Here is a 13,187-nt window from a genome sequence, read left to right as displayed (position 1 = left end):
GTTTATATTCTGTAGGAGATGTATTCGGCCAAATATATTTGTTATCTGTGACTTTACGATTGACCATAGACATATTTTGATATAACGTAACATGGATTTTGACAAATCACGCTGAATATTTTGACATTTTTTTATGTCATAGTTTTATTTTTAAGCTATATCTTTATTCGCACTGCAATTGTGTAATATTCTGCCAATGTCGACGTCTTTATTTTATTAAACGGAATATTTTTATTACAAAGTTCCGTTTAGTATTCACACTTGACATTGGCGAAGTCTATAAGAAAACGCCAATAACTAAAATGAGAGAGGAAGAGATGAATTTAATTTAAGACTATTTTGTTTACAAATACAAAATTACTGGATCGGTTAATATAAAAACTATTTTCAATTCAATTACTTTTTAAAATAATTTTTTTTTGCTTATTTATTGTAAATAAAACAAAACGATACATTTTATATAACTTTATTTCGGTTTGTATGATAAAGTACAAAATTATATTATTTTATGTACAAAAACACGCTCGTGGATGTCCGTCTACTCTATTCTATACACGTAAATGTTAAAAGTAATATTTGAAAAGAAAGCGAACTATTCTAAGGATAATCAATATTTACAGGTTCACGATCGATACAATATGTTTATTATGTTGTCAGTTCGTTAGGAAGGCTTCGTGGGCGAGGTCCGCGCGGGCGGCGCGACCGATCAGTCCGAGTTTATTTCTTCGGCCACTTGTTGCCATTTGGCGACCAAGTTGGACACGGACTTGTGCTTCATGCCGATACACGTGGACAGTTTGACCTGGAAATATTATGATAAATACATTTCATGAAATTTGGAAACACGAGGTACTGCCGTCTAAAGGTCATAGTGACACGATCATAGGCCAACAATACAGATATAATTTTGGAAGAACTGATACTATTACACTACCAGACCGATACTAAACAGACATACAGAAAAACCGCACACTCTTTTCTTTTGGGTCGGGAGTAATATAACAACGAGCACGATTCGAATCTGCGTCCTTGTGCAATGCACATATATCACGTAGCAAACATTGAGCTTGTCTACAAGGATACAGCAACCTATGGACCTAAATACGAGGCTCCCTACAAGTTATTAAGATTGAGATTTAAAACACTTCACAGGCGACAGACGCGTAGTTCATTTCGTGAGATAACCAACAGAACTAACATCAGGCCGTTCGTGGAACGATAATTTCAAATTTGATAAGGTAGAGAGAGGAACTTGGACGGTGGAGCATTTAACACTCGTTAGATAGGGAACCCTTAAACCTACACCTGGGTCCCAGGCACTGTTGAAGCTTCTCTCCCTGCAATGTGATGGACCCGGCACCCGCACGGTGAATTCATGGAATGTTGAGAGGTTTCGTCTAATGACCTTATATACTGTACACACGCTAACCTTTGACTTCTTCCTATTAAGGCGGACGTCCTTCTCCCTGCTCATCTCCCTCGTCTCCCTCGTCTCCCTCATCTCTCTCATCTCCCTCACGGTGTCGCTGATCTCGGGCGGCGGGGGAGGCTGCGGCGGTTCCGGTGAGTTGGGTTCCGTTCCTGAACTCTTCTCTATTTCGGCGATGTCGTTGTAGAAGGACTGTAGCTCGTCCCCGATCTCCTTCTTTGATGTCTGTTGGTTATACATTTGTTAACAAAATCAACAAAATTACATTTTTAAATATATGTGTAAGCATTTTAATTGCAATGCAATGTAATAAGACTGTTTATTGATCTTCTTCTTCTTCTTCTTCCTGCCAATTATCCCGGCTTTAGCCAGGGTCTGCCTTCCTGCTCAAACTCCTCCACTTTGCACGGTCTTTGCCATCCTCGGTGGCAAGGCCATCGTCTATTGATGTAGGGTCTTTATCTATTTGATGGTGTTAGTAAAAATGCTCTACGTCCTTACTGTTTGACTACTTTATTCGCGCTAAACATTAAATTAGACCAATGGACTGTATGAGTGTATTTCAATGTGTGAGGGTAGTTTGTCTGTGAGGGTGATTCGCTTGATACCTGAGTTCTGTCGGTACTATATTCTATTAGACAAGACTGAACAAAGAAACTGACTTTTGCATCGACAAACTATTTCGACCGTTCCACACTTAAACCCACGTAATTACTATCATGTGTAAAGATTTATGTATGGCTACTTTGACTGCAAACATGTGTTAAGAGTAATGTGTTGAAGTATTTCCCACTGACCGCATCATTGATCGTTTGTTCCGCATCATCAGTTCCGGGCGGAGGGGGAGTCGCGCGCCAGCTCTCCTCCTAATCAGAAAGACACACGTCTTACAGAACATCACGTATTAATACTGTGTACGATACAGGATGAAAACTACGGACGTTTGAATAGCAATTTGTAAAGGGAACAAACAAAAATCAGAATTTAGAACATTCAATTCAAGTGTTCTGCAAACTCAAAGTTAGTTTTTTATCCCAAACAAAATCCTACTAGCACCAAGAATCAATACTGCACTATGAAATTTATCGAAACTGTTATCCTTACAAAAAAATATACGGTAAGATTCAAACCTTAGAAATCAATGAATTTAAATCCAAAAATATTTGTAAATGCTTATTCAAAAAATTGGGAAAATCATTATATAGTTTCAAAGTACACACAAGAGGGGTATATTTGTAGGTGGGTGGTTTGTCACTGACCTTGGGTTCGTGTGGTGGAGTGGTAGATATATCCATGTCGGTGGTATCGACCGCTGGATATTCGTACTGCTGGAAGCCGTCAACCTCCCTCGTGTAGCAGTACCGGCCTTCAGACCTGACAGACAGCAGATCACATCATGAAGAACACATCAGAAAAGACAATCATAGCCTGAATGTCTTCAAAATACATTATATAATTCATTGCTATAGTCAAACACTTACTAAAAAGTATGTTTATACATTTGTGTTTATATATTTTTGTTTAATTTCAAAGACAACCAGACAGTAATGAACACTTATGACCATGTTGGTGTAATGCGATAGACGACAGATATTACCATCAAGACATGAGCAGTGTTGATAATAATGTCTGCGCGTCATCTAGTTACGGACTGTCATACTTAAACCCACGTATGAGATCCTGATTGTATCCGCTTTAACGACCATCTTAATATGGATAAGACAACTATTTGCATCGAAGCTATGTAAGGCACGTGTATTTAATGATGAGAACGCCACGTTTCTTTTATATATCCTCCCATACTAACATTAAGCAGATACAAAGGTCATCCGCGTCCAGGCTTCTGGAAAAGATCAAAGTGTATTATCAGGAATTGAAGTATGCCATAGTATATAATTTTCTCTTACCAGTTATCCTCGGAGCGAAGTCATCTTCTCTCAACTTCTTTACATTATCTCCTTTATGTCTAACTACTCTTTTCTTACAACATTTCTTGGCTTGTATTTATGTGCATTTATTTATAAATTTACATTTTACATAACTTGGTATATAAGGAACAAAGAAAGTCGTTATGTTATGAACAGTTTTATTGACTTATAACATAATTCAGGTACTTCTATCACAGATACGTTTTTTAATTAATTCATTAATTCATTAACAATCATTACAATTGATAAAACTAATTTTTTTATTATGTAAGGTCCCAAAAAGAGCAAAAAATTATATATTTTTTAATATAAAAAACGCAAAAGAATTGTTAAATAGACAAAACATTGTTCACGGAACGATTAATCGTCAAAAAAAAAAATCAAGCTGTGCTCGGAAAACACTTTTCGTGAAAAAAAAAATATGTTAATAAAATAACATGTTAGAAGAAATGTTAAATAGTAGAATAAGTGTAAATTCATTTACTTGTAATCATTTTACTAATACATAAAATATATGTATATGCACTTTAACCAACCTGACATAAAAAGAAAGTTATGATTTTAATCAATAACTTTTAGAGGACTAAGATTTAGATTTATTTGAGTTAATATTTTCGTTCTTTTTGGGATTAAAAAGTTTTTTTCACACTATTGACTGAATATATTGTTAGCAGAGAAATCTTATGTACACATATATAATAATCGTACTGGCACAGTCTTCACATGATCACATTAGTAGAAACCGTGTTTGAGTTCGGTTATGTATAGGTTTTAAACATCTCGAGTTAATTATAAAATGATAGCCAAATTATCTGCGAGTTTGCCAATAAAAAAAAAAATTAACAAAAATCTCATCTTTGTTCACAATAAACTTGAGTTTTACCGTTTGGTAACCGCATTCTTCGGTCATTGTCTGTATGTGTGTCTATTCATTATATTTTTGGATAGATTCTCTTAAACAGATCTAATTTTATTTTTCTTGCATATTGTGAACCAAATAGTATCCGGCCGCTCGGAGTTTGCTGTTCTGTCATGTCATCAACTGGACGATGTTACTTTGAGCTGGCGTTGGTAGGATTTAGGTAAGACAGAATATTCCGATATATTTCATTTACTTTAATATTTTTGATAATATAAAAACGTAACGATTGTGTCCACTTGCAATAAGTATATCAATATATAACTATAAACTTAATTATTAATAATTATACGATTAACGAAAGCCCTGTTCCATGATACGTGAAATTTTTATTTTTGTACTCGACTTAAAAATAACTAAGCGATCTCACTGTCGTCTTAATATAATTTTTTTATATATAATATACCCAGTAATTTAATCAAGTTAATATTTATATGATAATGCTAAAAATGTTAAGTGACTTTTAGATAAAGTTCCATTATAAAGTAAAATTAAGTACGTCACCGGTGCTCGGTTCACACTTGTTCATTTATGATGTGGAAAATGTTGTATGTGTAAATGTGTTCAATAGTGAATTTAATATATCAACTACGAAGGTGAAGTCTAATGAGTCCCTCAGACAGGTATTCTGGCAGTAAAAGTTGGGCAGAACCCATTTTTTTTTTTTGTTTTAGTTAGACGCCGTTTTTTATTATTCCTCGAAAAACAGTGGTATCTCCTCTTACCAATAGCTATAACCCAATGGGCCTAGAGCCTTTTCTTCAAGAAACTGAAAAGCTTCGAACATATGACTTAGATGTACTGACATAAGCAACACAAATAAAATTGCGAGAAACCGACGAAGTCGAAGCATCAAAATTCATCAATGCGCTTACCAAAAGTGACCGAAAAGAAAAAAATGTATACAACAGCCATAAAAGAACAAGCAGCTGAACAAGAAACTCACGTCTCGCTCCACCACCCTATCCAGGTAGCTACCGTTGGCTCATCTTTGTTCCAAAGAGCCCACAACAACCTGCCCGTGCCTCGCCAGCATCGCAAGAACCACTTGAAACCAGCCACAGTTGAGTTACTGACAGAAACATCTTGAAAAAAGGTTTCGATCAAGACTATATACAAACCACGCAAGACAGTGAACCAATTCTTGAGACCTATCAAGAGTACCATTTTTTTACAACAAGCGGGTGTATACAAACTCGATTGTAACTGTGGCTTGTCATACATTGGACAGACAAAGAGGAGCATCGGTACAAGGGTGAAGGAACATATCTCAGACATAAAAATAGGCGCGCGTCGAAGTCAGCAGTGTGTGAACACAATGGATAAACTAGGCTATTACATTCGGTTTTTACACACACAGGTTAATCCGCCAGGTTATTGAAATTAAAAAACATCCTAAATTCAATAGAGAAGATGGCTGGAATCTATCCGACACCTGGGACCCCATCATTAAAAATTATAAATCCCATGTCCGTGACTATACCGCAGTATCTCGTGACACAGTGAGCGCATTCTGCAGGCATCCAGAGCGGTACGCTAAGAAGTTAAGAAATCGTTGGCGGTAGATGATATATAACAAGACCAACTGACAGACATTCACACCTCGTCTGCCCGTAATCACGGTTGCTGCAAAGTAACCGAAACGTCGGGAGTATCTAGTTTAAAATATTAAAAAGGACGCGTAGTACATCCGAAAATATTAGTTTTATTTAAATGAAAACACGCGAAAATCTTAGCTATCATTAACAAAAAGATTTTTCAACGAAATTGGCACGAAGTGCGAATTGGTTCGTGACACGAATCCTGGCTTTTACACGAACAATTCGACTCTAAAGAAGTTGATGAAAGATTGCTACCCCGAAATCCACAGACACGGCATAACTGAGACCTGTGCCGGAGTAAGGGTACAAAGATTAATGGATCACACCATCAAGCAATTAATTATTATTTATTATTGCATGTTGGTGAGGAGGCCTTGGAGCAACGGACGGAATCTGAAAAGCAATCCTTTCTGCTCTTCAGAAAATAGGGCTGAGACGGATCTCACCAGATTCAATATAAAATGATATTTGCAAATAAGACTAATTCCCATGCCAACATTTTTCTAAGTTCTGTCCTTCCACTCCAACTGTCAATGGAACGGACAGAAAAATTTTATGTCAAAACCCAATGGACATACGACGTGTGAAAGAAAACTAGTAGAATATTAATTTTTTTTCTTTCTCTCTTTCCTTATATCAACAACAAAATTAATAAGATTTGCGACCAATTTTACCAAATGTCGCCGAATTAACATAAATGTTGAGCCGTGATAAAGCAGCGAATTCTGCCCATCACTAAGCTAATGATGCCCGCATTAAAAACATCCGAGCGTTTTGGCTACACTATACCCGAAAACTTTCGATACTAGCAACACAGGTCACAGACGGTTTATATATATTCCTAATGACATTAGACTCTTTTGTTGACGGGAATTAAGGATAGAAAACATATAAGGAGTCCTCTTTCAGTGGATACCGTAAAGCTTTCGCAAGAAAATGATGTTTGCAATACTAGTATTGAAACTACTCAGAAGATGACGATAATTACAAATAAAATTTGTTAAGAGTAATGTATACCTTTTTTACTCAATTTAACCAAAAAAAAAAACTTTTAAATTCACTAAATATTTTTGTTCAACTTTTAATGCCAAATACCAGTGTGTACGCAATGAAAAAATATGATTTTACTTAAGACGAAACAAAATATATTTCACGTAATAACCTAAACGTGTATCAACGCCCAAGGACAAAAAAAGAGAGAAAATTAAGCCTCAAACAGTAAAACCCAAGTCTATTGTAAGAAAACGAAAAAAAAAATAAAATGATGAATTCCTAAAATATAATTTCATAGAATTTATATTCAGATATAGTATCGATTATATTGATAATTTAAATGCGTAACTCACATCAACCTCAACTGAACAAAAACCGTTCACAATAACTCCTGTCCGATGTCACCGCGTCACTTTTACCTTCATACTGTCCGTGGGTGGCACATCACTAAATGTCATCGAACGTCACTTGTCATGCCGACACTTCGACACTTTGACATATCATGAGTTTACTTGAGAATGACATAGTTTATAAGAAGGCATTTATTATATATAAATAATATATCTTTAGTTATTTTCAATGCTGCATGTGACGAGCTTGATATTAGATGTTTGTTTTTCTTAGAACTTTTATATTTAAATATTAATACAAGCAATGGTCAAAATTAATACGTTCTGAAAACTGTAACTAAAAATTATATTCAAAACCCCTAAGTTCTAATAAGCCCGGAGATGAATTTATAGAACCTGTACTGACAGCCCTCATAACGTTCAATGACGGACATTTAATAATTGATTATACTTTTATAAACTAGTACTAGGCACACGACGCTGTTTATAAGAGTTAACGGTCTCTGTGTTAAATGTAATCCTCAAGTAAAGTCTTGGAAGCATTACGCAGTGGGCGTGACAAGAGCGCATCGCGTGGTGGGGATGTGGTGGGGGTGGGGTGGTATATAAGCGGGTGTGTACCTCAGGAAGACGCACTTCCAGCCGGGCGGCGCGGCGGCCGCCTCGTGAGCAGCCAGTGTCGACCGCGCGCCGCCCGCCCACCGCCGCCAGTATGACGAGGATAACGCACCCGCGCGGAACGCCGATAACAAAGTCTGTGTACACAAACAAACAGATTGATCAGTTGAACATCTCCCTGACTTACTGTGTAACTTATGTTAATAGCCACCGGTATGAAGCCCGAGTCTATACCCCCGCGACGGCTGCTTCATATCAATAGCCACTACTATCCAACAGTATAATACTTGTATAAGCTGACCTGCATCTGTATCATCATCTCCTGGATGGTGGTGAGGGTGTATGGTTGTATCTGGCTGAGGAACTTCAGCTTGGCCTCCACGAGGTCCGTCAGATCATCCAAATCCTCGTCTTTCTTCTCCTCGTTCAAAGTCTCTCCTTTAGTGAATGTCAATCCGTTGCCGTAGCTGATAGTGTTTTTTGGATTCTCCGTACATTCTTCGTCCTTACTGAATCCCAGACCCGTCCTTTCGCTGGAAACGCCCTCAACGAACTGCGCATACTTCGTTGTGTAAGTCGGTATTTCGACTTTATCCCGTTTCCGATCGGGCAACACTGAATTTGAAATACGCAATCTTTTTCTGTTAACATTGTCTACGGTCTCCGTGTTCATTAAATACAAGTTCTCCTTCTTCTGATTGTCTATGGGTGGTGTGTCTTTATCTATGCTATTTTTATCTATAAAAGCGGCGCTGGGAAACAAGCTCGGGCCGTTGGGAGTATTTTTTGGTTCCGCATCGTCTGAAGGTGTTGTTTTATCTCTAGGCGAGTTACTGCCAGACTTGCATCCGCCTTCATTTGTCTTCGGTTTAACTTTGGGCAACTCTTTCTTTTCTATTTCTTCCAACAGAACATCAATATCGGTAACGTCCTTGTCAGATTTCGGCGAGTCCACCGCTTTCATGTCATCCTTGATAATCTCCTGCACGTCCGAAGGCAACTCGCCTCCTAGTTTTTCTAGAAGCTTCGCTTTATCTTTCAACTTCCTAAGCAGCACTTTCTCCTCGGGACAGTCGTTTTCCGATTTCTGTGCCAACTTCACCTCCTGAAGAACAAAAATGAAAATCATTTGGAAGCAATCAAAACGAAAACGATATTTCATATAATAATATATTTCATCTCAGATTGAAAACTTAACCATCACATAGCGTCACAACACTACCGATTCCATTAAAAACCCCTGAGATATCACCAAACCCTTAGACTGTTCATCAAAAGACGAAATGTTCAAGAATTTAGAAATACCTGAATGATTTCAAATCAAATTCTGTCATAAGATGATAAAACCACTAACGACCCGATCACGTTGCAACAGAGTTTGATTTGAAACGATCTTTAATTTAATTGGTAAGTTGTGTTTTTGGCTATTTTCAGAGCGCTTCAGTCATCATAGGTTTATCAAAGTAAGTCTTAAACTACGTATAAATGATTATCTCTCCGGAGACTACGTCTGCGTGTAAATATACATAGCTTAAGGTAACATTTAAGGTAACATTTATTCTCACCTCGTTTAACACATGTTTTGTTGACTTGTTTTCTAGTCCGGGGGGTAGTTCCGGTCCTATGGGCACCATATAGTTCTGGTTTGCTGATGACGGCGGCTTGTGGTCCAGCGCTCTGGGTTTTTTTTGTACAACTTTTGCTATTTTACTTGGTTTGGGTGTTGGCAGTGTCGGCGACTTCTCTGTTTCGTCGTTGGACTCGGAATCCGAGTTGTGGTACGATGTTATGAGTTCTATTTTTCTGTTGAAAAGTAATACACTTAATTATTTGTTTCTGTCCGCACCTATTCTTATGAGTTATAATTAATGTAACGATATTTTTTGATATAAATCACGCATATATATATGTGTTAACTTGCAATTGACATGTGAGAAAAATCTGGTCCTTTATTTATATTTAAATGTGTAAAAAAATCTAAATTCTTATTTTAATAACATTATTTTAATTGTCATATATTATCAAATTTCACTTCCACGTCCTAGAAGTGGCCATTTAATTAGTTTCCAGTCGACACTATATTCAAATCAAAATTTTTCCAATCAAACAAAGTCCAAAACTAATAAAAGTAGTATATTATCTATATTTGTATTGAATGAAGCATCAATTATGAAAATATAGTTTGATTATTGGCATACATCACTCACCGGGAAATCAGTATTGGAATTATATTTATACATATATGTATATAAAATTTGAATACTGTGTGGACATAGCTTGAGATTATCACAACTTAATGTGTACTCTGCCTAATAAGATGATGCTACTAGCTGATTGTAATGAACCTTTAATTATCGATTTTTTGTGTTTCAGGTTAGTACCTACATAGATCTTGAAATTTAAATTTGTAATCAGTAATAAGTTTTGTGATATCTAATATGTATAAACGATTTCTATTTTAAGATAAATCCAATTGTGTGTTATTTACTCCCATAATACAAGAACATATATATATATATATTTTAAAAGCCTTGTATTACACAATATTACATAATCATTTATTAATGTCAATATATATCTGTGACTCACTCCTCATCATCGCTTTTACTCCGTTTCTTATTGCTTTTAACACTTTTCTCCGTCTTCTTTGCGGCAGGTTTAGTGCTGGGTGTAGTCTTCTGTGTTTGTTTCTCCGCTAATGCCTGTTGGTAGAGTTGCCATTCCTCAGCTGACACTTCTGTAGAACCTATGTTAATAAAATATATTATATGTGACCATTATAAGTTACAAAAAACAAAGATGTAGAAGTTTTTAAGATATTAAGACGAGACTACACACACAAGTATTAAATATTTGCTATTTTCTTGTCTTATCCTTAACAATGTAGCAGTGTAGTGGAAAGAATATACTGGGGCTTTTGAATACTGTAGTCTGTCACTATTAATATTAAATATAAAAAATAGTCTGACAAGAAGCTTCATATCAAACGGCTTGAAAAGATTCTTCAAAAAATAATATTAATTAAATGTTTTATAGGAGACAATATATTAATAAAGGGCTAAGCAGAACCTTATATTCCTTACCACCAAATGTATTGATTAACATTTAACAAAGAATATAAATGACTTACATTTATGTCATTATCAAAATTTTATATAAGTAACTAAAATTCCTCTCAACTGTGCAAGTTTCCTAAGTTTCCTTAATGACGCAGCACTACTAATATTAACTTATAATCATAAATTATACAACATTTTTGCTAGCAATCTGTTTGGTTGAACTCTAAAGCTTGTATCTATATATAAAACTTTAATTGATTTTTTAATGAGTATTAAATTTAATAAAGAAAAATATCAAACCTAATATAGCAAACCCGTCACCTTGTTTAATATTATATGATTAATTAATAGAGACAATAAATATATTGGCCTTAAAAACAGAGATTGTTTAAAACAACTATTATTAGTGATGGAATGTATCACTTGAGATTATGCTTAAGTCCTCACCTGCTGTGGTTAACTGCTGTTGGGCGAGCTTTAGAGCCAAAAGGTACTCGGTTGGTGCCTCCCAGGTCACCGCATTGGTTTGCTGGTTCCAATAGTATGTGAAGCCGCTGTTTTCATCATAACAGGCTGACCATGCTACATAAGAAATGATAGTTATATTTAAATAATTTAAACACCAGTTCTAGTTACTTATTTAAATAAATTTTCTTATAATAATATATCTGACAATAGGAGCTTTAGGTTCAATTCAGTTTAACGATTATTGAACTAAAATTATACTTTTACCAGTTCTAGTAACGGATTTAAACATATTTTCACACGTTAATTAATCATACTTAGGATTAATTAAACTGAATTCAATTTACACTTACGACAATGTGCTATCGGCGAAGGATGGATGCCAGCCTGTACTGTTGAGGGTTTGTTTTCGTATGCGGTGAAATAAGCTCGGTTTTCACACTTTACAGCCGACCCATCATCAGACTCCTCGTCAGAATCACCGTAAGCAGCGATGAGGCCTAACGGATTTGCTTTACTCATTTTACACACAGGCATAAATAAATTAAAATAAAAGTACTAACACACTTTAAGCGAATCGAGTTTGTAAAACAGTCTTTATAGAAATTCGCAACACATAACGCCTTTCAAACATATTCTTAATTCTGCGCTATGCGTATAATGCGTATGCCATAATACTCTATTGTCTATTGTTTTCTTTCCAATTTAACGTATCATGTGAATTTTTTGACACCTGTCGTGACTTACATATAGATAAGAAAACTCTATACTTTATATGGCTATGGTTCATGCCTTACGGAGTCTTCGGATTGTCTATGCCGTGAAAAGAAAGAGCGCGGGAATTGAAAAGTAGACGCGGGCTTTTGAAAGTTTAATTATTTTAAATAGTTTTATAATATAATTTGGAAATACTTGTTTAGTTCTTTGTATAGAAGTAAAATTTAGGTTGTATATAGGTGTTTATAAATGAAAGGTGGTGAAAAAACGCAAAAAAAAAGATGCGGTTTAGTATTCAAAGGATGGTCCTTGTAGATAAACTTTTAAGTATTTTTAAAACTGCTGAAAATATCCCGCGCTCCCTTCAGCAAATATTAAGCATTCAAGAACGCTTCTCGTCAGTTTATGGCTTTATTGTTTTTACTGTAAATGAAATCTAATTGTTATTTGTACATATGTATATAATACTAATTTGTTTGTTTTGTTAAGATATTTGTTTTTCAGCTATTTCAGCTATTTTCAGAATTTGACCGTTAAGTATATTGCTCTTGACAAATGAAATGTACCAAGAATGACTTACAAGGATTTGACATTGAAAATAGACGGAATGTGATAATACAAGAATTTGACAAAAAATATATTTTAAAAGAAGAGATGGCTTCGGCCTAATATAAAAAACATGATTCAATAAAAAAAATAAGACATGGCTCCGGCCTGATATATAAAAATATTTAAGACACAAAATACAAAAGACATGGCTGTATGGCCTTTGTTCCCTGCCTGTTTTGAATAGAACGAATTTAACCCAAAAAAAAAGGGTCTATGCCTTCCCCAAATGACTATAATGCATCTGTTCTAGACAAATATTTGATAATAATAATTGGTAAATATACTTGCTAAGTTAGGCAAAACCTACACTAAAAAAATTAAATTGTTAAATAAAAACTGGTTTATACATATCATGGCAACAGGATTTTGCATTTTTTAAAATATTAATTTTATTTTTGTCATATTTAATAACAAAGAAGAAGTCACTGTAATTTTTATTTATATAAAACTGAAATATCATTAAAATAAAAAAAAATATTTTTCCAATATCATGCAACTT

At 35.2% G+C, this 13,187-nt stretch overlaps 1 protein-coding gene across 1 annotated transcript; it reads right to left on the bottom strand.

Moving 5' to 3' along the window:
* Positions 1 to 450: 450 nt before the first annotated feature.
* LOC116769415 (formin-binding protein 4-like) lies at positions 451 to 12,059 on the bottom strand. The gene is made up of 10 exons (XM_032660497.2): positions 11,716 to 12,059; positions 11,345 to 11,479; positions 10,428 to 10,584; positions 9,404 to 9,641; positions 8,140 to 8,943; positions 7,842 to 7,975; positions 2,689 to 2,803; positions 2,227 to 2,295; positions 1,430 to 1,654; positions 451 to 802 (listed from the first exon to the last, which is right to left on the bottom strand). Exons 1-10 carry the CDS (start codon positions 11,897 to 11,899, stop codon positions 707 to 709), a joined length of 2,157 nt encoding a protein of 718 aa, XP_032516388.2. The 5' UTR covers positions 11,900 to 12,059; the 3' UTR covers positions 451 to 706.
* Positions 12,060 to 13,187: the final 1,128 nt, after the last annotated feature.

Source organism: Danaus plexippus, chromosome 14, assembly GCF_018135715.1.
Source record: "Danaus plexippus chromosome 14, MEX_DaPlex, whole genome shotgun sequence".
NCBI classification, from domain to species: domain Eukaryota; kingdom Metazoa; phylum Arthropoda; class Insecta; order Lepidoptera; family Nymphalidae; genus Danaus; species Danaus plexippus.
This window is presented reverse-complemented; position numbering and strand designations above follow the sequence as displayed.

Excerpts from the sequence above, each read along its gene's own strand:
- LOC116769415 (XM_032660497.2), bottom strand. The coding sequence starts at position 11,899 with ATGCCTGTGTGTAAAATGAGTAAAGCAAATCCGTTAGGCCTCATCGCT. Across the intron at positions 10,585-11,344 it reads ACAGCAGTTAACCACAGCAG|GTTCTACAGAAGTGTCAGCT; the intron begins GTGAGGACTTAA and ends TTATTAACATAG. Across the intron at positions 803-1,429 it reads TTAATAGGAAGAAGTCAAAG|GTCAAACTGTCCACGTGTAT; the intron begins GTTAGCGTGTGT and ends TAATATTTCCAG.